The sequence below is a fragment of the Fragaria vesca genome, linkage group LG6 (genome assembly GCF_000184155.1).
Source record: "Fragaria vesca subsp. vesca linkage group LG6, FraVesHawaii_1.0, whole genome shotgun sequence".
NCBI lineage: Eukaryota > Viridiplantae > Streptophyta > Magnoliopsida > Rosales > Rosaceae > Fragaria > Fragaria vesca.
The window spans coordinates 28,918,856-28,939,249 of record NC_020496.1 but is presented as its reverse complement, the minus strand read 5'-3'; the positions used below and the strand labels follow the sequence as shown (position 1 = coordinate 28,939,249).

The 20,394-nt window shown below is 39.6% G+C and overlaps 4 protein-coding genes across 4 annotated transcripts; 3 read left to right on the top strand and 1 right to left on the bottom strand.

Moving 5' to 3' along the window:
* The first annotated feature begins 497 nt into the window (after positions 1 to 497).
* On the top strand, positions 498 to 2,200 carry LOC101305787 (probable carbohydrate esterase At4g34215-like). The gene is made up of 3 exons (XM_004305903.1): positions 498 to 672; positions 960 to 1,717; positions 1,888 to 2,200. The coding sequence occupies exons 1-3, from the start codon at positions 498 to 500 to the stop codon at positions 2,107 to 2,109; spliced, it is 1,155 nt and encodes a 384-aa protein (XP_004305951.1). The 3' UTR covers positions 2,110 to 2,200.
* A 5,841-nt stretch (positions 2,201 to 8,041) lies between these two features.
* Positions 8,042 to 10,682, top strand: LOC101310914 (d-3-phosphoglycerate dehydrogenase, chloroplastic-like). Its single transcript, XM_004303992.1, has 5 exons — positions 8,042 to 8,593; positions 8,700 to 9,076; positions 9,161 to 9,271; positions 9,369 to 9,464; positions 9,837 to 10,682. The coding sequence occupies exons 1-5, from the start codon at positions 8,044 to 8,046 to the stop codon at positions 10,506 to 10,508; spliced, it is 1,806 nt and encodes a 601-aa protein (XP_004304040.1). The 5' UTR covers positions 8,042 to 8,043; the 3' UTR covers positions 10,509 to 10,682.
* A 272-nt stretch (positions 10,683 to 10,954) lies between these two features.
* LOC101310625 lies at positions 10,955 to 15,503 on the bottom strand. The gene is made up of 10 exons (XM_004303991.1): positions 15,425 to 15,503; positions 14,780 to 14,961; positions 14,510 to 14,638; positions 14,247 to 14,423; positions 13,834 to 13,940; positions 13,254 to 13,374; positions 12,324 to 12,385; positions 11,917 to 12,219; positions 11,391 to 11,685; positions 10,955 to 11,291 (listed from the first exon to the last, which is right to left on the bottom strand). The coding sequence occupies exons 1-10, from the start codon at positions 15,486 to 15,488 to the stop codon at positions 11,172 to 11,174; spliced, it is 1,560 nt and encodes a 519-aa protein (XP_004304039.1). The 5' UTR covers positions 15,489 to 15,503; the 3' UTR covers positions 10,955 to 11,171.
* Positions 15,504 to 15,948: 445 nt separating this feature from the next.
* On the top strand, positions 15,949 to 20,053 carry LOC101305500 (ADP-ribosylation factor 1-like). Its single transcript, XM_004305902.1, has 9 exons — positions 15,949 to 16,043; positions 16,151 to 16,243; positions 16,553 to 16,728; positions 17,967 to 18,068; positions 18,845 to 18,992; positions 19,098 to 19,168; positions 19,291 to 19,410; positions 19,522 to 19,640; positions 19,864 to 20,053. Exons 1-9 carry the CDS (start codon positions 15,998 to 16,000, stop codon positions 19,952 to 19,954), a joined length of 966 nt encoding a protein of 321 aa, XP_004305950.1. The 5' UTR covers positions 15,949 to 15,997; the 3' UTR covers positions 19,955 to 20,053.
* The last annotated feature ends 341 nt before the right edge of the window (positions 20,054 to 20,394 follow it).

Below are 20,394 nucleotides of genomic sequence, written 5' to 3'. Positions count from 1 at the left end.
TAACTTGTTATTCCATAATTGATCTAATATAAAATGAATAGAAAATTTACCTCTCATCTTCAAGACTTTATCTCATCATCAACTAGCTCTCTAGCACAGTAACACTTAATAGACAAGAAGATGAACTAGTATAATTATCATATCCATAATTCATCCAAACTTGTTATTCCATAATTGATCTAATATAAAATGAATACAAAATTTACCTTTTTTTATAAATTTAAAAAATAAAAAAATCTGAAATGCTGACGTGGCGTGTCGCAATGCCGTGTCGGGGCCGGTCAACGTGTCCGATACGTGTCCGAAAAGGTTGACTTTTCGGACACGTATTTTGCCGTATCGGCGTGTCGGAGTGTCCGACACTCCGACACTCCAAGGGTGTGGAGTGTCCGTGCAACATAGGTTCAACTCTATCACTTCCTACTCCGTGAACACATTCACCATTTCATTTCCCTCCCATTTCTTCCCTGAATCTTTGTACATCCTTCTCCTCAACCATGACTACTTCCGACTCCGACGACCCAACTCGTGGTCCATTTTCTTCTCCCTGCTTCAACTTGCTCTGGCGACATTATCAGCAAGAAATGAAAGACGATGAAGAGCGTCAAGCTCGGATAACCTCCTTCCTTGCTCTCGTGACTCAGTATCTCAAGCTCAAAGAGGAAGAAGATGGTATTTCAGTTTCTCACCTCAAAATCTTTCATTTATTTTATTGGCGCAAATTTTCCCAAAATTTATGTGTTTGGCGGGAAAATTTCCAGTTTTCCCTCCTTCAAGAAATTGAAATTGCTTCATATCTTCAATCTATCTAACCTCCCTGATTTTCTGCATAATGATTCTCATATTATATTAATCTCAGATTAATCTCTTTTTCTCTAGACCATTTCATTCTAATAAACAATTCATGGCTTCTGACGATGAATTTATGCTCTTATGCACCACTACACTAATATTAATAGCCATACAACAACGCCGACTCGCTAGCCGGAAGCGGCGAAGAGCTCCCCGCCGGCGCGGCACAACTACACAAAGACGAAACGACGGCGTTCCGCGCGTGGTGCCCTACGCTGGGCCCCACTCGCCTTCGTTGACAAGCGACGCGGAGAGCGCTTTTAAACCCGAGAACTCGCTCATTTTAAGAACAAAACGCGACACGTCGTCTATCCTCCTCCCACCGAAAAACCCGGAAATGGAATCGTCGCCGGAGCAGATCTTCATTCTCTCAGGTCAGAGCAACATGGCGGGCCGTGGCGGCGTGATCCGTGACCACCACCACCAGCACTGGGACGGCGTCGTTCCGTCCGAGTCTCAGCCCGATCCTTCGATCCTCCGCCTCAGCGTTCACCTCCGCTGGGAGGCGGCGCGTGAGCCTCTCCACGCCGACATAGACGCCAAGAAGGTGTGCGGCTTGGGTCCGGGAATGTCGTTTGCCAACGCGGTCAGGGGGCGCGTGGAGGGGAGGATGGGGCTGGTGCCGTGCGCGGTGGGCGGCACGGCGATCAAGGAGTGGGCGCGTGGGGAGCATCTGTATGAGAATATGGTGAAGAGGGCGCGTGAGAGCGTGAAGAACGGGGGAGAGATCAAAGGGTTGCTGTGGTACCAAGGGGAGAGCGACACGTCGTCTGAGCATGATGTTGATGCGTACCACGGGAACATGGTTAGGCTCATTGACAATGTTCGCCAGGACCTTGCTTTGCCTTCACTTCCAATCATCCAGGTTGGTCCTCTCACTCACTCTCAGACCTAAATTTAATTCTAATTCATTTTCGAATATTTGATCACTAATGTTTAATATTTGTTGGTAATTAGTTGTTGTGGTTCGAACTTTGGCTAGCCTAATTGTAACTCGATTTCGAATATTTGATGGCGTATGGTCACGTTTTGTAGGTGGCTATTTGTTCTGGAGATGAGAAGTACTTGGAGAAAATTAGGGAGGTACAATTGGGGATGAAGGTTAAGAATGTTGTGTGTGTGGATGCTAAGGGATTGGAGCTGAAGGAGGATCATCTTCACCTGACCACCAAGGCTCAAGTTCAGTTGGGTCAGATGCTGGCTGATGCTTACCTCAAGCATTTTGGATCAGCTGATTCCCATCATCCTGCCCTTTAGAGTGAAGTATTAAAATTACATGCTATTTGAATGTTTTGAAGCTTTCTTTATGTTCTTTATGTGAGTGTGGAATCTTGTTTATTTGGTGATGTAGAAGACTTAGAGATTGATTAATAATGATCTATGATTCAACTTACAAATCATGTGTGTTCGGTCTTAGTACAGTAGAATAGAACCCAGTTTCCTTTATGGAAAAAGCTCGATCATGTTTCTAATTTATCAATATCAGTTTCCTTTATGGAAGGATTAATGTTCTATAAGCTTTAAAAACCTCATATGCAAGTGACCTTCGAAATTTGGAGAATGAGTGACCTGTTGTTTGTAGTTGGAGAGGAGAGATCTCACATTGGAAAAATGACAAAGAAAATATAACTCATAAATGGGTGGGTCATTCTTAATTGTACCGAGACTTTTTGTGATTAAAACTTAACATCTTAAAGGTGGTTAAGTTGAGACAGTATCGGTACAATGATGATCCACGAGCCACGCTTGTCGTTGTTTGACATCTTCATCATATCTCCCTGCAACTACTGAATCCAGCCGCATAGGCTGTTACAGGCCAAAGCTCCATCTGAATCAAAGTAGCATGAGTAGCAGTCATCCCTTGCTCATGGGAGGCAATCACTTTGAGATCAATTCCCATGACTATTCATGCTACTTTGATTTATGCCATTTGACTGATCATGTTATTTTTATCTATATCCATTCATATCTACCTACTGGTTTCTATATCAGGAATGGTGTTTTGTCTTTGAAGATACTACGTTTCGTGGGTAACAAAATTATCCACGTAAACCAGATAACAAATTATGCAAGAAAGATGAGGTACCGGAGAAAACTAGAGTAGAATGTGAATTATAAAGTTTTCATGTTTAAACAACGAGCAGTGTGATCACTTCGGAGATAAAATGCGTCTTCATGGAGGTTGCTCATTTTGCTACGCTAATTGAACTGCCTATGGATCATGTGAAGAAAAAGTTGGCTTAAATAAATTTGGACTACCACCTTAAAAACACTTTAAATCATGGTGCAGACTGCTTCACAGTTTTTAAGGATGTCACTAAACATATGTAATATAACCTGCAGAATTGAATGTCACCCTGCAGAGTTTGAAACAATATCTAGCATGCATGAGCGGGGTTGTTGATAGCTTATATGTGAGGTCGCCCAAGATGCAGAGATTAATTTGGGTTGTTCATGTACGAAACATGGCTATCACATATATTGTTCTCCAAGCTATATCTGGTAGCATTACAATTTTGTTGTCAATAATCAGTACAGGTTTAGCTTTAGAAATTAAGTGGGGCAGTGGTCTTAGAAATTGAGATCTATGGTTGTTTCTTAAGTTAGAACGTTCATTTTACTCGTCGAATGTTTAATTCTCCACAAGCTATTTTAATGAGATTAGTGTATCTAATAAAATTTCTGAAAATTTTCGGGTTGATATATATTTTGACTCATGAACGACATGTAGGTGACGTGGTGTATAGAGATGGACGCAAATGTGGTCGCGATTGTCGAAAGTGTGATTATCAACTCACATTTTATCTAGTAAATTTAGGTTAACATACAATGACAAAACAAAATGAAGGAAAATTAAAAAGAGATGGATTTCGGTACTATGAGATCGTTTTAACTTGAAAGAACTAATTTCAAGCAAACAAAACCTTTTTGTCCGTCACTCACTCTAACTCAATTTCAAATATTTGTTCACTAATGTTCTTTTTTTTTTTGAGTCCTGCTACATGCACAAAAAAGTTATACCAAAATATGATACCAAATTATGTGGCGTCCTAGGTGGCATCTACCACATCATCATTTTCAATTGAAAATTTTCAACATACTTAGTTTTTTTCTTTTAAATTACCCTAAAAATGTAATAATAATAATAATAATAATAATAATAATAAGTAGTTTCTTTATCTAAATGAACGACTTGATGAGAATTAACCTATAATTAACCTAGCGTAGACGTCTAATCACCAAACGTATTGCAGACCAACTAATTTTCTCACCAATCAAGATTTATCATCATGTTACTGAGATTCTTCCAAACTATAAAAATCAAACACAGCCTTCATTGAAGAAGTGGCCTGCATCGTTCAACATCGATCGAGACATATCTAATGTAATCATTAGAAAATCCATAGTATTGTTTTGGGAAAAGATGGTAGTGATAGACATAATTTTCCTTTTGGCAATATCTGGGTATCCATTTTGTAGTGATAAACATGCTTAGAATTTGATTGAATACGCATGATTCTTAACAAGCCCTTTGGGTACCCTTTTCATCATCGATGATTTTGCCCAGAAAATTGGAAGGCAACACAACACGTTAATTACAAGACCATAAGGTATTGACGATGAAGAAAAAAAATTTAGTGATTTTTATTTTTGATTTCCTATTCAAAAGTAAACAATTTAATAAGAATGCATACTTGGAAACTAATTAGGTTTAAGTTGATGATGTGTCATGTGCCACATCATTTGGTATAGAATTTTTGTAAAACATTTTGGTGTCTTTAGCATTTTTTTTTTTTTTTATATAGAAAATAGACAATTTCATTAACTTGTCTACAACCAGAAGACGCTCACATCAATTTGCCTATTTGCGACCAATAAGTCTAACTAACAATAAACACTAACAAAGAGACAAGTAGCCCTCATTAATTACAAATGCGCTCAGTTAAGCCTATCACAACTAACTTCCAACTATGCCTATCTAAATTTCATGTAGTGGTAATACCCGTCGCCTACTATGCCTATCTAAATTCCATGTAGTGGTAATATTCGTCGCCTACGGATCTCAATTGGCGTACAATAAAGTAGATTTGAAATTTAAACAAGAATAGTCTTCCATCAAATGTCTAGGTAAGAAACAAGGAAATTAGTCTACCTCCTTGCTCTTAGTAGTAGGGTAGCCTCTCCCCGATCAGACCTCGAGGATGTAACGTGAGATGGAGTAGATAATTTCTTGGCAAACTTTGGCTCAGGTCCCCCAAAAGGCCTGCATAAAGGGGTATGCTCAAACCCAGGCCCAAAAGCCCAGATCCAAGCCCATATCCCTTTCCTCTTCCAGGTTAGCAACGCTGCCTTTCCCTGCCACCTTCTTCGAATCTCCGGCGGCCACAAATTCCAGTCATCAATTGGTCCAAACGGCGCCATCGGACCCAACCGGAGTCGCGCAGTCGCCGCCAAACAGCCTACATGACCAATCGGCCCCATTGGACGGAAGGAGCAGTCCAACCGGTAGCCAAAGCCATCGAAATTTGTCGTAGCAGCATCAGCAGAAGCCATGGAGGTTATGAGATAAGTAGGCGGGGTTGAAAGGTTGGTGAAGAATTGACGCGAAACAGAGGTCGCGGCGCTAGGGTTTTGGAGGAAAGCTTGGTGAGCGAAAACTCCTGGTTTCTCAGAGCTAAACCGAGATTTTTTTTTCAATTTCTTCAAATTGAGTTTGTTTTAATAGTTCGGTCTTGTTTTTTATTGTCTTTAAGTCACTAGATAGGCACGGCAAAAGGGTCGTTTTTGTGGTGCAATCTGAAGGACATTACGAGATTGTTGCGGGAATTTGCATGCCAAGTCCATACTGGCTGATAATTTGGGACTTACCCCTTTAATTAGAAGATTGTATAATCTTTTTTTTTTTGGGTTAGAAGTTTGGTTGATAGTTCAGACTTCAGACACTTAGCTAGCTAACATCGTAAAATATAGTAAGTACCAAATGACACAATAACGTGCATATCAATTTTGACACAACCTTAAGTCCTTAACACGACTCAAATCTCGAATTAGTAATAAACATATTACCTCAAATGCCACACAAAAGAGTCGCAAATGAACTGGTTTTCTTTGTTTGCTCACGCGGACACAACCGTTTAATGAACAACCGTGTAGAAAAGTAGAATCGAGACTAATCAACCTTAGAAAATCCAACTCCTACTTGCCTTCCTCTTCCAAAAGATTCCAAGCAAAGTCTCAGTTTAAGGACGATTGATGATTTTCCTTTCTAGTCCAAAGCGAAAACGAATTGTAAATCAAACACTGACCAACATCAATCCGAAAAGGCATAAAGAAGAAATCATCAGATCTGCCATGTGCGTGGTCCTCCTCACTCAACTTGATACTCCATGAAAGGAGATCTCACAGCATATTCCCTCAGATTTTATTTTATTTCTCTCTTAATTCGTCTTCAGTCTCCACCAACCCCTCAGCTACTGAGCTTCACTGTTGCTCTATGGTTACGCTTAGAGCAATTGCACCCGTAGACAATTGGCAATTGCTGATTTGTCAATTAAATTGTCCTTGTCAATTCATTATTCATCTCAAATTGATAATTGCCTCTCATTATCAATGCACCCATTGAAGACAATTTACATGCTTATTCATTATTTATATTTTAATTTTGAATAATTTAATAATTGAAAACGTTAAACTTATAATATTTTTTTGTGTGAGAAAAAGAGAAGGAAAACTTTCAAAAGTTTTCAAAAGTTTTCAAAAGTTTTGGTGTAAGAAACTATAGAAAAATGATGAGTATATATATATAAAATTTGTTGGAGTAGTATTATGATATTTTTTTATTTACTTACGAAATAAATTTTTAAGTGAAAACAGAAAAAAAAAATTACCTTTGCTATTTAATTATAGCCACAAGATGTAAATCTAATGGTTGTAATTAAATAACCATTACATATTTTTATCTGTTGGGAAAAAGCTGTTTGGAGTGGCCAACCGTTAAATTTAGTGGGCTCCACTGATTGGTCAGGCAAAAGGATGGTCGAAAATTGGCAAACCAATTGCCTGGGCAATCCCTGTTTGGTGGGCCTCAGCAAATTGCTCGGGCAATTTGGCTCCGCTGCATTGCATTTTTAGCTGAAATATGGTGGGTCCTAGCAATTGCCCAACCAATCAGTCCATCGGTGCAATTGCTCTTACGCCCCACTGCCAGTGTCAAAGGTCAATTTCTATAATTCTATTGCTTTCCTAACAATCTAAGTCTTCCCTTTCCGGTGAAAACTAAATATAATGAAACCAAATCGGTTACATTGCCTTAGTGCTTGTGCGTATGTGAAAGTTTTGAGGTAAAAAAAATAGTGTGTTTGTATTTAAGGCGAAAGGTTCGTGAAAATGATTGTGAGTGAACAACCAAAATAGTAGTTGATTCGAGTTAATAATGGGACTTTGATGAAGTAGTTTCCATCAGTAACAAAGAATAGGCTAGGAGTGAAATCGATTCCTCTCAAACGTCAAAATGGATTCATTTTCTTTCATCCTTGGCTTGTATAACTACCAAGAGGATTATGGAAATGTGAATAACTTTACATGTGACAATGTGTAATGTCGCAACATGTCGATTTGAATAACAAAAATGTATTTCTAAATAAAACTCTTGTTTCATTTGTCTAGACGTTAAGTTGGATAATTATTAAAATATAAACGTGGTTAGCGAAAGTCTTGATTCTATTCGAGATCACCCAAAGCAAAACTTCAGATACTATCATACTACCACAAAAATCAAATTCCAGGACCATTGAATAATTACTCCCCTCATGTTCATGAACCTCCATTTATTTCTCACAAGAACTCGATCATTTACTTGCCAAAAAATTTCACTCGTGATTTTTACCGGTGACTTTCTATTTAAGCCACACTGCCAAATGGCTGCGGATTGATTGGCTTATCTCCCACCAACCCCAACCTCCAGCCTCACTTCCCTCCCACCTTCCGTAATTTCCACGCGCTCCTACCCTTGCCCAATTTTCCCGCCCGTATCACCAGCGCGTGACATTCCCCGTCTCCTCGTAGACCTCTGACGGCTCTGAGTCTCACAGGGCTGACCTCACTCAGATCTCTCTCTCTTCTCCCTCTCTCACTATAAATACTAAAACCCAAACCCCATAATCACCACCACCGTCACCCACCTCCACCACCATGGCCACGTCAGCATCCCAAACCCTCCGCACCTCCTTCCTCGGAAACCCTACTTCCTCCTCCTCGCTTTCTCTCTCCTCCAAGAACCCCCTCGCCTTCTCCCTCCCCTCCCGCCGCCGCCGCCTCGCCGCGCCCAGGCTCGTCGTGGTCCTCTCCGCCGCGAGACTCGACGCCAAGCCCACCGTCCTCGTCGCCGAGAAGCTCGGCGAGGCGGGGCTCGACCTCCTGAAGGAGTTCGCCAACGTGGACTGCTCGTATAACCTGAGCCCCGAGGAGCTCTGCACCAAGATCTCGCTCTGCGACGCCTTGATTGTCCGGAGCGGCACCAAGGTCAGCCGCGAGGTCTTCGAGTCCTCCGGCGGGAGGTTGAAGGTGGTTGGCCGAGCCGGCGTTGGGATTGATAATGTGGATCTGGGCGCCGCCACCGAGTTTGGCTGCTTGGTTGTTAATGCTCCGACGGCCAACACCGTCGCCGCCGCCGAGCATGGGATTGCTCTCCTCACCGCCATGGCTCGCAACGTCGCTCAAGCCGACGCCTCCGTCAAAGCCGGTGAGTTAGTTATAACTATTTTCACTGACGCATTCCGTCGAACACTGGTGCTCATTTTTGTTGTGCTCGTGATATATTTTTTTTTTTAATTTTTTTTTTCTTTCAGGTAAATGGCTACGAAACAAGTACGTTGGAGTTTCGCTTGTTGGGAAGACCCTGGCTGTGATGGGATTCGGCAAGGTTGGATCTGAGGTGGCTCGACGAGCTAAGGGGCTTGGAATGCATGTGATAGCACACGATCCTTATGCCCCGGCGGATCGTGCTCGCGCCATCGGTGTGGAGCTTGTCAACTTCGACGAGGCTCTGGCCACTGCTGATTTCATCTCCCTGCATATGCCTCTCACTGCTGCTACTAATAAGGTTCTCAACGACGAGACGTTTGCAAAGATGAAGAAGGGAGTGAGGATTGTGAACGTTGCACGAGGTGGAGTTATTGATGAGGATGCGCTGGTCAGGGCACTTGATTCTGGAATTGTTGCTCAGGTTCGAATTGTCAACTCTGCTGTTTTTTTTGTTGTTGTTGCTTAATGCAGGACAGTTAGTAATGTACTGTTGTTTTTTGTACAGGCTGCGCTTGATGTGTTCACAGTGGAGCCACCACCACAGGGCAACAAGTTGGTGTTGCATGAGAGAGTTACTGCCACCCCTCACCTTGGTGCTAGCACCATGGAAGCTCAGGTAGACTTTGCTGCATTGCATATATGACAATGTCTGTTTTCGTCTCACCTGGTTATCATATTGATTTTGATATTGAAACTTTGGAATTGATGTGCAGGAAGGAGTGGCCATTGAAATTGCTGAAGCTGTCGTGGGAGCCTTGAAAGGGGAGCTTGCTGCCACTGCTGTCAATGCACCAATGGTTCCCGCTGAGGTATAATCTCAAGTTTTAAGATTTTGAAACCTGTCATGAAACCTGATAGTGATTTGTTTAATACTAGTAATACACAGGGTCCTTGAATAGGTACCTATTAAGCTTGATAAGTGCAAATGTGAATTTATAGAGCTATTAGTTATCCTTTAGTGAATGAACTCTTGAAGAACTAGCAAATCTAAAATCTTTTGAACCAGTTGACAAATTATAGTTTGTCAAAGAAGGGGGTGGTGGGGGTTTTCTCCTACGCATCACCTAAATTTTTAAGTCTAAATTTTTCTCGACTCGAATTCCAAGAGTAAACTGAAGATTGAATTCTTGAGCATGTTGCAAGGGTTTACAATTTTATCTGGTTGCCATTCATGATTGTAGGTTTTGGCGGAACTAAAGCCTTATGTTGAACTTGCCGAGAAACTTGGGAGACTGGCTGTCCAGTTAGTGGCAGGAGGCAGTGGTGTGAAGAATGTAAAGGTTTCATATGCCTCAGCTAGAGCTCCTGATGACCTTGACACTAGACTTCTTCGAGCCATGATTACCAAGGGTCTCATTGAGCCCATATCCAGTGTTTTTGTGAATCTGGTGAATGCTGATTTCACTGCTAAACAGAGAGGACTCAGGATAACAGAAGAGCGGACTATTCTAGATGGTTCACCCGAGAATCCCCTGGACTCCATCCAGGTCCAGATTGCCAATGTGGAATCTAAATTTGCCAGTGCCATATCAGACAGTGGGGAGATAAAGGTGGAGGGTCGGGTTAAGGATGGGGTTCCCCACTTGACGAGGGTTGGATCTTTTGAAGTTGATGTGAGCTTGGAAGGTAGCATTATCCTCTGCAGACAGGTTGATCAGCCGGGTATGATAGGATTGGTTGGAAGCATTTTAGGAGAGGAGAACGTGAATGTTAGTTTCATGAGTGTCGGAAGAATTGCCCCAAGAAAGCAGGCTGTGATGGCCATTGGTGTGGATGACACACCCAGCAAGCAATCTTTGAAAAGGATTGGGGACGTTCCAGCCATTGAAGAGTTTGTGTTTCTCAAGTTGTAGTGTGGCGTTATATTAATCTGCGCCTTGTTTCATTATGTCTTCTCTTATTTCGAGTGACAGTTTCACATGTTTTGCTCCCCGATTTTGAAGTCCTTTGATGTTGTGGTAGATTTAGAGTGAGGAATCAAGAATAATAATTCAGTTTCTAATGAAAATGATGTATTTTATTGAGTTGTTCCCATTTCTTGTTCCATTTTTTTTAGGAAGGCCATTTCTTGTTCCCTTTTACCGTGCTGTGTTCAAAATATTTGGATGGATCACCATGTTTTCATTTGATAGTGTTCTTCGCTTCTTCCTTGGAATGCTTGAATTTGCAGTTCCTAAAGGTGTGACAGAAAAGAATTGATTTGATCTCAGAGAATCAGTTTAAATTTATAATAGCATTGAAATAGTTGGATGTCAACATCTGTCCTTTGATCCCCTTGAAAAGGAGAAAAAAAAATCCTCTGATATGCTACTTCTGGGAAGACTAATATTGGAACAAAATTTATTCCAAACTTCTGCATTGGTCTTCTGCGCACAGTTCTTTATTCCTTGTATGATTTCTTGAGGGAACATCATTCTATATTTCCCACTCGCAATCTTCAGTAATATGACGCATATGAAGCTCGTATTGCCTCATTAGAAGCCACCGGATCAAAGCTGACCATTAACTGTCGTAAATCAGGATCCAGAAAGGAAAGGAACCTGAGCTACAGTTGTTGGTAGTGAGATGTGGAGGTTATGAACTGCTAAATAGGCAGCAATACCAGCTGCATAACCGGCAAAAGCAAAACCGCTCACCTGCAAGAATCAGAAATTCAGGATGAACCTATTTTTTCTACCGACACAAAACTGAAACCAGATGCTTTTAGATAAAGAATACTGAACAGAAGTTTATACCTTGCGAAAGTACCAGAAGAAGTCCACCTTTTCCATCCCCATAAAAGCAACTCCGGCTGCAGAACCAATAACTAGCATGGATCCACCAGTACCAGCACAATATGCAACCAGCTGCCAAAACTCAGAATCCTGGGGAAAAGAGGTGACATCGTACATCCCCATAGCAGCAGCAACTAGTGGAACGTTGTCTATAACTGCTGAGACAATTCCTATTGAACTTGCAATCAGTTCAATATTCGGAATATGAGCATCCAGGTAATTTGCTAATTCCCGAAGAATTCCTGCTGCTTCCAGGCTGTACAAATGCAGAAAGTGCAAATTAAACCTCTTGAAGAAGCAATGGACAACTTTTGCATGATGCACACAAAAATCCATCGCAGGGAGATATACCACAAGCAGCTTTGTACATGTCAAGCAACATGATGCATTTGACATGAAAGTTCTTGGCTTCCTCATTTTAGGATGGTCAATGATATGGTGATGATTTAAGAAACATAAGAGTTGACTTGAGTTCTTGTTTAGTTACCTGCTAACAGATAATAGAATACCGAGGAAGAAAAGTGCTCCTTGAGTGTCAATCCGTGACAAAGCCTGTGGTACTTTCAACCTTTGTCTTTCTGATTCACCATAGTGAATTGCATCGGTCAAAATCCAAAGGACTCCAAGTCCCAGCAGCATGCCCATGTAAGGAGGCAAACCAGTTAGGGACTTGAAAATTGGAACAAAAATCAAAGCTCCGATGCCTACAGAAAACACAAGCTGTCCCCTAGGAGCCATCTGTTCGGATGCCATAACATTGGATCTGTCTGGTCCATCACCACTTGCTTCACTGAATGGAAGAAAAACTCAAATTATTCATCTACAATCCATCATTTGAACCTACCCTTATTCACTGAACTTTTTATCTTTCCTATGACGATTGATTTGAAGTACCTTGTCAGTGACAAAAGTGCCAGTGGAACGGCAAGAGAAACAAATGATGGTATAAATAATCCCTGCAAGTAGGAAAAAAAACAACTCGTTCATTTAGTCAAACATCTGATATTGTACATAGAAAAAGTTAGAGATATTAGAAAATTACACTTGGCAGACATAACAAGAAGCTCTAGATGGCATTAGAAACCCCCCCCCCCCATCTGATTAGTGAAATTAGGGAGTTTCAATAGCCGAGCCAATCTTGGATAAAGGCTTTTATCAATAGCTCAAGACATAACTGTCCAGTTCTTTATTGCTTATTTAAGGATTACCATTTTGACTCTACTTTGTCCAACTATAAAGTTACTCCAAGTTACCCATAAAGTTAGTTATCTATTCTGAGTTACTAGTATGTAAGAAAATTCATGCATGTAGTTTTCATTGCTCTACATGGATGACCATAATAAAGCAATAGATTACAAGTTTATAACAGTTGTATCCTACATAGTCACCACATTGTAAAAGGGTATTGCATACATATGATATAATTAAATACGTCACCTGTTAAAGCAACCAGGTCATCAAAATCAAATTACATATTTTCACACTCAACACCAGGGGAAGCCAAATCCATAAACCAAAAAGGCTATCATCCATTTTTTACATTGAAAGTTCAACAGTTCAACTTTCCAAGTTCAGAATAGAAATAATAGCCAGCATAAACTGAGTTCCTAGACAATACCATGATTCAGAGCAAAAAAAGAAAAGGAAAAAGACAGACACCGTTATTGGTTACTTCTGAATTCCACTAATATATCGGACAATACATCGAGTCAAGATGCACCAAACAAAAATACCTAGGCAAAAGTACTAAGACAATATAACATTAAAAAAGGTAAAAGCAAATTCGATATATAAAACAGGTTTGTTAAGATAAAAGACAAAGACCTTCATTGTCTCCACTGTTGATATCTGACCATGAATCCATAACATAGTGGTGGTAACATCACCAATAGGAGTCCATGCACCACCAGCATTTGCAGCTATGACAACAACTCCTCCTAAAAGCCTGTCAATGAAAAATTATTCCATAAATAAAGCATTACATCATACACATCCATTTGGGTTCCGTTCTTGCATAGGAGATATGGGATACAGCTATAAATGACCCCTATCCGAAAAACAAGCAGATGCTAAAACTGTGCTTAAAGAGAATCCATGTTATGAAAGGATTCGGAGTCCAGTCCTGACAACTAAGAGTGTTCAGGAATGCATACCAAAAAAACTCACACCCAATGGGCATGCCTAATTTACACATTGATATGTAGAACACTTTTTTTTTATTGAATATGTAGAACACATTAATAGGACATATTACTCCATTTTTTGTTTATGTTGTCAAAGTTATGACTGTCACACACACATATTTGTCAAAAAAACCTACTAGTAATATTACATTGAATGATATCAAGGAACGTGCAAAAGGATCCTTAAATACAAGAGAAAGATGGTAGGTGATAACACATACTTGCGGAAATCTGAGGGAGGCACTAGTTTTCGCAATAAAGAGACCATGACAATGGTAGACGTCAGGTTGTCAAGAATTGAACTAAGGAAGAAAGTCACAAAACCAACCTGCAAGTTCACACTTTTTATATGAAATACATCGATTGAGGAAGCCGTATAGAAGAAAAAGCAAGGAAGAATAATATGTCGAATTTGGGTATTGACCGTGTTTAAACAATATTATATATTTGTATAACAGGCAACATATTTGGAGTACCCTAAATACCACAGGAAGGCGAGAAACAAACATGGTATTTTTCAAAAAGTTGATTGAACACTCAAATATAAGTTAGATTGTATACCAATCACATTAAAATAAAATAAGTGAATTTCCAGTACAAACACATCAACATGAGAGCAGAGTCAGAAGCTCACCACCCAGAGGAGTGTTCTTGGCTTTCGAGTAGTTATATTGTCAGTGACCAGCTTAAATCCTTGATGAGAATCAACTATCTCTACAATTGTCATTGCACCGAGCAAGAAAAACACTATTTCACTTACTTCAGCAGATGCATGTTGTAACTCTGCAACAGCTATATCAGTTGAAGGAGCCTGCCAAAAAGTCATAATTAGTTACAGGAAAAGGATCTGATAACAAGATAATTTTGGTCATTTGAAGCATTAAATATAAATCTTACACCAATGCTTCTCACTATCCACAAGCATACAGCCATTATTAAACCTACACCACTCTTGTTGAAGGCCAGAGATTCTTCAAAAATGATGCCCGCATATCCTATTCCAAATAGGAGTGCCATAGCAACATCCTGTACCATAAGTAGGTCCTATTAACTTAATAATGAAATAAAGCAAACTTTTATTTTGTGTACAAAATTCTGCTCGAGAACCACTAAAGGAATCATGGGAAAGACACAATAAAATGGTCAAGCCACATTCAAAAGATGTACCTGATTGGCAGCAACCCAGGAGTGGTTAATTGCAATTGTCCCTGTTGCAGCTGCCGCAAATATGGCTATAGCTTTCAGCAAATCAGTCTTTGGCTTGTAACTGGCCTCAAAATCACTCGAGCTCGTTTCATCAACCGAACATAAAGGATCACATGATCCAGAACTTGGTGGCAAGTCCTGATAATATGCTAAACAGGTGATACATAAATTGTGAATACCAGCAACACACAATGGCATTAATGCCACACTAATTGAAAAGCTAAAATCTTTTTGTTCTTTAAATTTAAAAACATTCTCACCATAACTCATCCCATAAGCCATTCTACACCATGAACTACTTAGCAACATTACATGCATGGACAACTGATACAATTCAAGTAGGAAAAACAGAATCATACTTTACCAAATTTTGACAAAGACTTTCAGCTAATTCTAGTATCAGCATATTAAACTTTTCAAAAACTACTCAATTCCACTTTGTCACCAATATCAATTAACCAAATTGCAAAAGTAAAACCAACAACTGGGTACTGTTAAAAATTGAAGCTTTACTCAAACTAGTAAAAATTTAGAAACTGGGTAGTGTTAAAAATCAAAGCTTTAGTCAAAGATGAACCTGCAACTCTTCCTCAGACTTGAACTGAGCTTTGGGCTGCTGCCCCGAACCCGAATCCGAACCTCTGGCTTTCTCTTCAGCTCTGACCAACATTCCATTCCCAAGCAATCTTGTGCCTCTGAATCCACCAAAAGACGAACCAAAGGGAGCCAAGCTTTGTGTCTTAGAGACAAACCGCCGTGAGCTTTTGCTGAATTGGTGGTGGGTTTGGGGCAAATGGGTCCCAATTGAGAGGGAAGCCATTGGAGCTAAGCAAGGTTTGAACTTTGAAGAGAACAAGCAGTGTTGTCGGGTTTGGATTGTGTTTCTGGCTAATTGTGCATGGAAAAAGAGAACCAATTTTTAATTTTTAATCTACAGAGAGAGTCTCCCTTGTTGGGTTTCATGATCTCTCTCACCATTTTTCCACTGCCTTCATTTTCACTATTTACAGTTTGACTTTGCTGAAAACTCTATCCAACAATTTTGGGTATTGGGATAGTGACACGTGTCGGCTTACCCTTCCTAAAAATTTGTATGGTCATCACCTTCAAGTTCAACTTCCACTACTTTTCCCAATTTGGTTTCCCTTCACAACTCTGAACTCTCTCTCTGAGAAAGCAATGGCTGCGGCTCAAGTCTCTGCTTCTCTCTCAGTTTCCATCAGAGGTTAAATCCTGTTTCTCTTTTCCTCTGTAGTTGAATTATTGAAGTTTTGAGTTTTGAATTAAGTTATGTTTGTAAATTTGGGAACTTTTGTTTTGTGTTTGTGACAGATGCAAGTGCAATTAGCTCAGCAAGTCCTGTTCGGGTTCCTGTTTTGAATTTCGGTAGAACTGGGACGGCCTTTACTACTGGTTCTCCTCTCAGTAAGCGTTTCATTCTTGTAGCTTTTGTTTTCTCTGCTAATTGCATGCCTTGATTTCAAGAACCGAGATATAAAAAAATATATATATAAAAAAAGGGGTCTTTTTTGATAGACAAGAATTTGGGTATTTTGTGAATGTAGATATGTTAGCCCAGTTGGGTATCTGGAAGTGGAGAGAGCATATAGTTTGCTATGTATGCATAGGAGTGAAACTGAGGCATAAAACATTAAATCTTTTAAACTAGTCAGGACTTCCCAGGTTTTAGACCACTGCTTTGTTATTAGAGCTGATGTTTGATTTTGTTTTCAGTTATTAGGACATGTTATCAAAGGAAGGTTGCTGGAAGATCAATGGCACTTTCCATAAGGAGTGAGCAGAGCACTAAGGAGGGCGGTGGTTTGGATGTGTGGCTTGGCCGTCTTGGTATGGTTGGCTTTACTGCAGCTATTGGTGTTGAGATAGCAACAGGGAAGGGACTTCTAGAGGTAAGGCACTTGTTATGGACTTTTTATAATAACCTAATAATGAATATGTACTTGCAATTGCAGCTGTGGTTTTGGGAGTTAGTGTTGGTTTTCATTCATAGAGCTACACCGGCTTACAAACATTATGTCTTACAGGCACATAAAAAGTTCAAAACTATTAAAATTACTGAAAGTTACCATTCTTATAAGGTTGGGATTAAACTTGATATTTCTTGAAGTATCAATCAAGTAGTGTAAGAGACTAGGCAAATCTTTGACCAGAAGATCAACTATAGAATTACATTTCCCCAAAACTTGAAACTTTGAGTCAACCTTGGACATATAAGATGTTGTCACACTTGGCTCTTCCTATATACACATGGTTACAGCTTACAAGTTTACAATCTTTTTAAGGGATCGTGTCTTGACAGGGTGAGCTTCACTTCCTTGTCATTGAGTTTTTATGATATCCTTTTCTTAAAGGGATAATATACATCTCAAAGTAGCTCCTGATTCCAACTCATATGGTTTTAAAAATGGCCTGGCTTTTATAGATATTTGTACCCAAGACTGTCACTGTCTTAATGCTCGACAGTAGTTTTCTGGTTTTTGAGAAAGTTATATCGGATACCGAGCTTTTCTTCAGTATAGGAAATTTTGAAGCCAGGAAGCTCTCTAAGCGGAAAATCTCTTGACTGCCTTGTTCGGTCACCTGCTCATCATATTGTTTTGATGATGAAGACTCCATCTCCGCTGCTTAAGCACTCCCTAATTAGCTGATGATGTTCAAAATATATTTTCAGGTCGCGCCACATATTCATGAGTTTATGAGATCCACCGCCAGGGTGGGAAGCCTTAGCTGGATGTGTGGTGACACATTAATCCAATGACAGCTCTGGTCCTTGTTAGGGGAGATGACAACCATCTCACCTTTCTAGGAACACAATGAGTTCAGCTTTCCTTGTTTACTTTAAACTGGAATATATAGAGTACCAATTGCCTTCACCTGATTCTCCTCACCTACAATTGGATCCCACCAGAAAAAAATAGATTCACAACATTTTTTGTTTTTGTGAGGAGATATTAAACCCCTAGAAAATTTGAAACAGGAAAATGATTCATTTTTTCTGATTAAAACATCATTTCTGGACCCTTTCTTTGTCCATAAAGTAAAATCATAGTGTAAATGAATCCCTTTTCTGATAAAAACATCATAATTAACCACTAAACTATAATACATCTTCACTTTGGTTGTGCAGAACTTTGGACTCACAGAACCCCTACCTACCGCTGCCTTGGCTGTTACCGCATTGGTGGGAGTTTTAACAGCAGTTTTCATTTTCCAGTCTGGCTCAGAAAATTAATCACAGTTCAGATAGTATCTTGTCTTTGTATAGTTTGCAATTCTGACATGTACTTTATATTGAACATTTGTTCATTACAGTAATTTTGTCAGAGTGCCAACAATTGTGGCAATGTTAAGATTGAGACTGTATTATTGCATTTTAATGTGGCTTGAAATCCATTTGAATGATGACATGGACCCAAAGCAAGATTGATGCTTTGTGACCAGCTTTCTACATCATGAGTGAGAAGGTAAAGAGAATAAGAGATCATTAAAAGTTAAAAATTATATCATTTGTGGGATCTATTCATTATACTGATCTGGCAGAGATTTTTCCACTAGAAGCAGCATCATGTGTGGTGCTTGATGAGAAGGATGTTTTTATATATAAATTAGATGCAAACACAAATAAGTGCATAGCTTTTCAAAAGTGCAAATGTATTCTTAGTACCTTCCAGCAAACAAGCAAACAGAAGTTTGGCCAAATAAAACAAGTTATATAATGGCAAGAATTGCCATTATGAGTTATATACCCAAAGAAATTATACAACTCCTATTCCAAAGGTAAAACAAAATAATAAAAGCGTACTTCATGGTGTTTCAAACTAGAATCTTATTCTATTCCCCTCACCTTTTGCATAAGCTACAGCTACTATTGTCCCTTCTGGTCTTTGCTTTGATCTCAAGAGATCTCTTTCTCAGTGCTTCTTTATATATAAACTGATAGGTTTTCCGTCTTAGTTCCCAGATTTGTTCACCCATATTACTTCTTTTTTAGCTTTGGTTTGTTGAATGGGTGGAGCCATTTCTAGACTTGCAAAGAGGTTCTTTCCAGAGAATGGAGTGAGGATATTAATGGTGGGTCTTGATGCTTCAGGAAAGACTACCATCCTCTACAAGCTAAAACTAGGAGAGATTGTTTCAACCATACCCACAATTGGTGTTTATCCCAGAAACCCTTTATTGTTTTAGTTTGAAGATTCATATGATTTTTGCTACTGACCAATTACACAGTTGAAGATATTGCTTCCCTTTTATGAACCAGGTTTTAATGTGGAGACTATAGAGTACAAGAACATTACCTTCACTGTCTGGGATGTCGGAGGACAAGATAAGGTACCGAGCTGAACTTCATTTTCATATGTGTAAGGATAAACTTATTTTATGGATTTCTGAAGTCCGGTATTGCTAACATCCTATTGTCCTAATGTGTTCATCTTCTGCTTGCTGATAATCAGATAAGGCCTTTGTGGAGGCATTACTTTAAGAATACTCAAGGACTTATATTTACTGTGGACAGCAATGACAGGGAACGAATCCCAGAAGCTCGCAATGAGCTTCATCGTATTCTAAGTGAGGTAAGTAAGCTCTCAAATACATCAATGCTCGCAGAACTTGCATCTTTGTGTATTTACAACTGCATATGAAAAGGTAAAGAAAAAGCCTTACGTTTTGTTCCTTTTTTACAGTGTGAACTAAGTAATGCAGTAGTCCTGGTCCTTGCTAATAAGCAAGACCTTCCAAATGCTATGTGTGCTACCGAGGTTGCTGATAAACTCGCACTCCACTTACTTGGTCAACGTTCCTGGTATGCATATGGTTTTCAATTTTCCTTATGCCTAATGTACATGCTAGCAAGAGAGAAGGGTGAATATTTGTAATAAGCATGCAGAACAACCTACTGTTGAGTTATGACTGAAAACCAAAATGCCAAAGCCAACGGTTTGAGATTGAATGAATTGCAATCAGAACATTTTCAAACTTCCAACATATTTAAATTAATTTACATTATTTATCTTATTCTTGTACAGGTACATCCAGAGTACCTCTGCAACCTCTGGCCAAGGACTCTATGAAGGCCTTGATTGGCTATCTAACAACATTAGTGCTACCAAGAAATGATGTAAGGGACTTCAATGACACTCAAACTAGTCAAATTGTGATTTCATAAAGTTCGGTGGAATCAAATTTGGTTGGCAATGTAATGTGATCAGTTCTTCACTTCTTTGACACCCTGTCGGACAGGAGGTATAAATTTCTAGTCAGCACCTTGTAGCAAAATTTAGTGTAAGAGATGCAAATATAATACAGCAACCTATACTGGGGCAGCTTCCTTTGTTGTAAACCTGTTATTGATTACATTCCGGACAATTGGCAACCAGAAATTGATAACACTCGGGAAAACAATGCATCATGCATATATGGTGCACTTTGGATGAGTTTCTGGACATTAAAGATTAGGATTGTTCCAGATCGATGATAACACAGAGCTGCAATTAAAATTTATTCTATTGCAGGATATATAATGTTCAACCCCAAATTTGGTCTCCAGGTTGCATGTA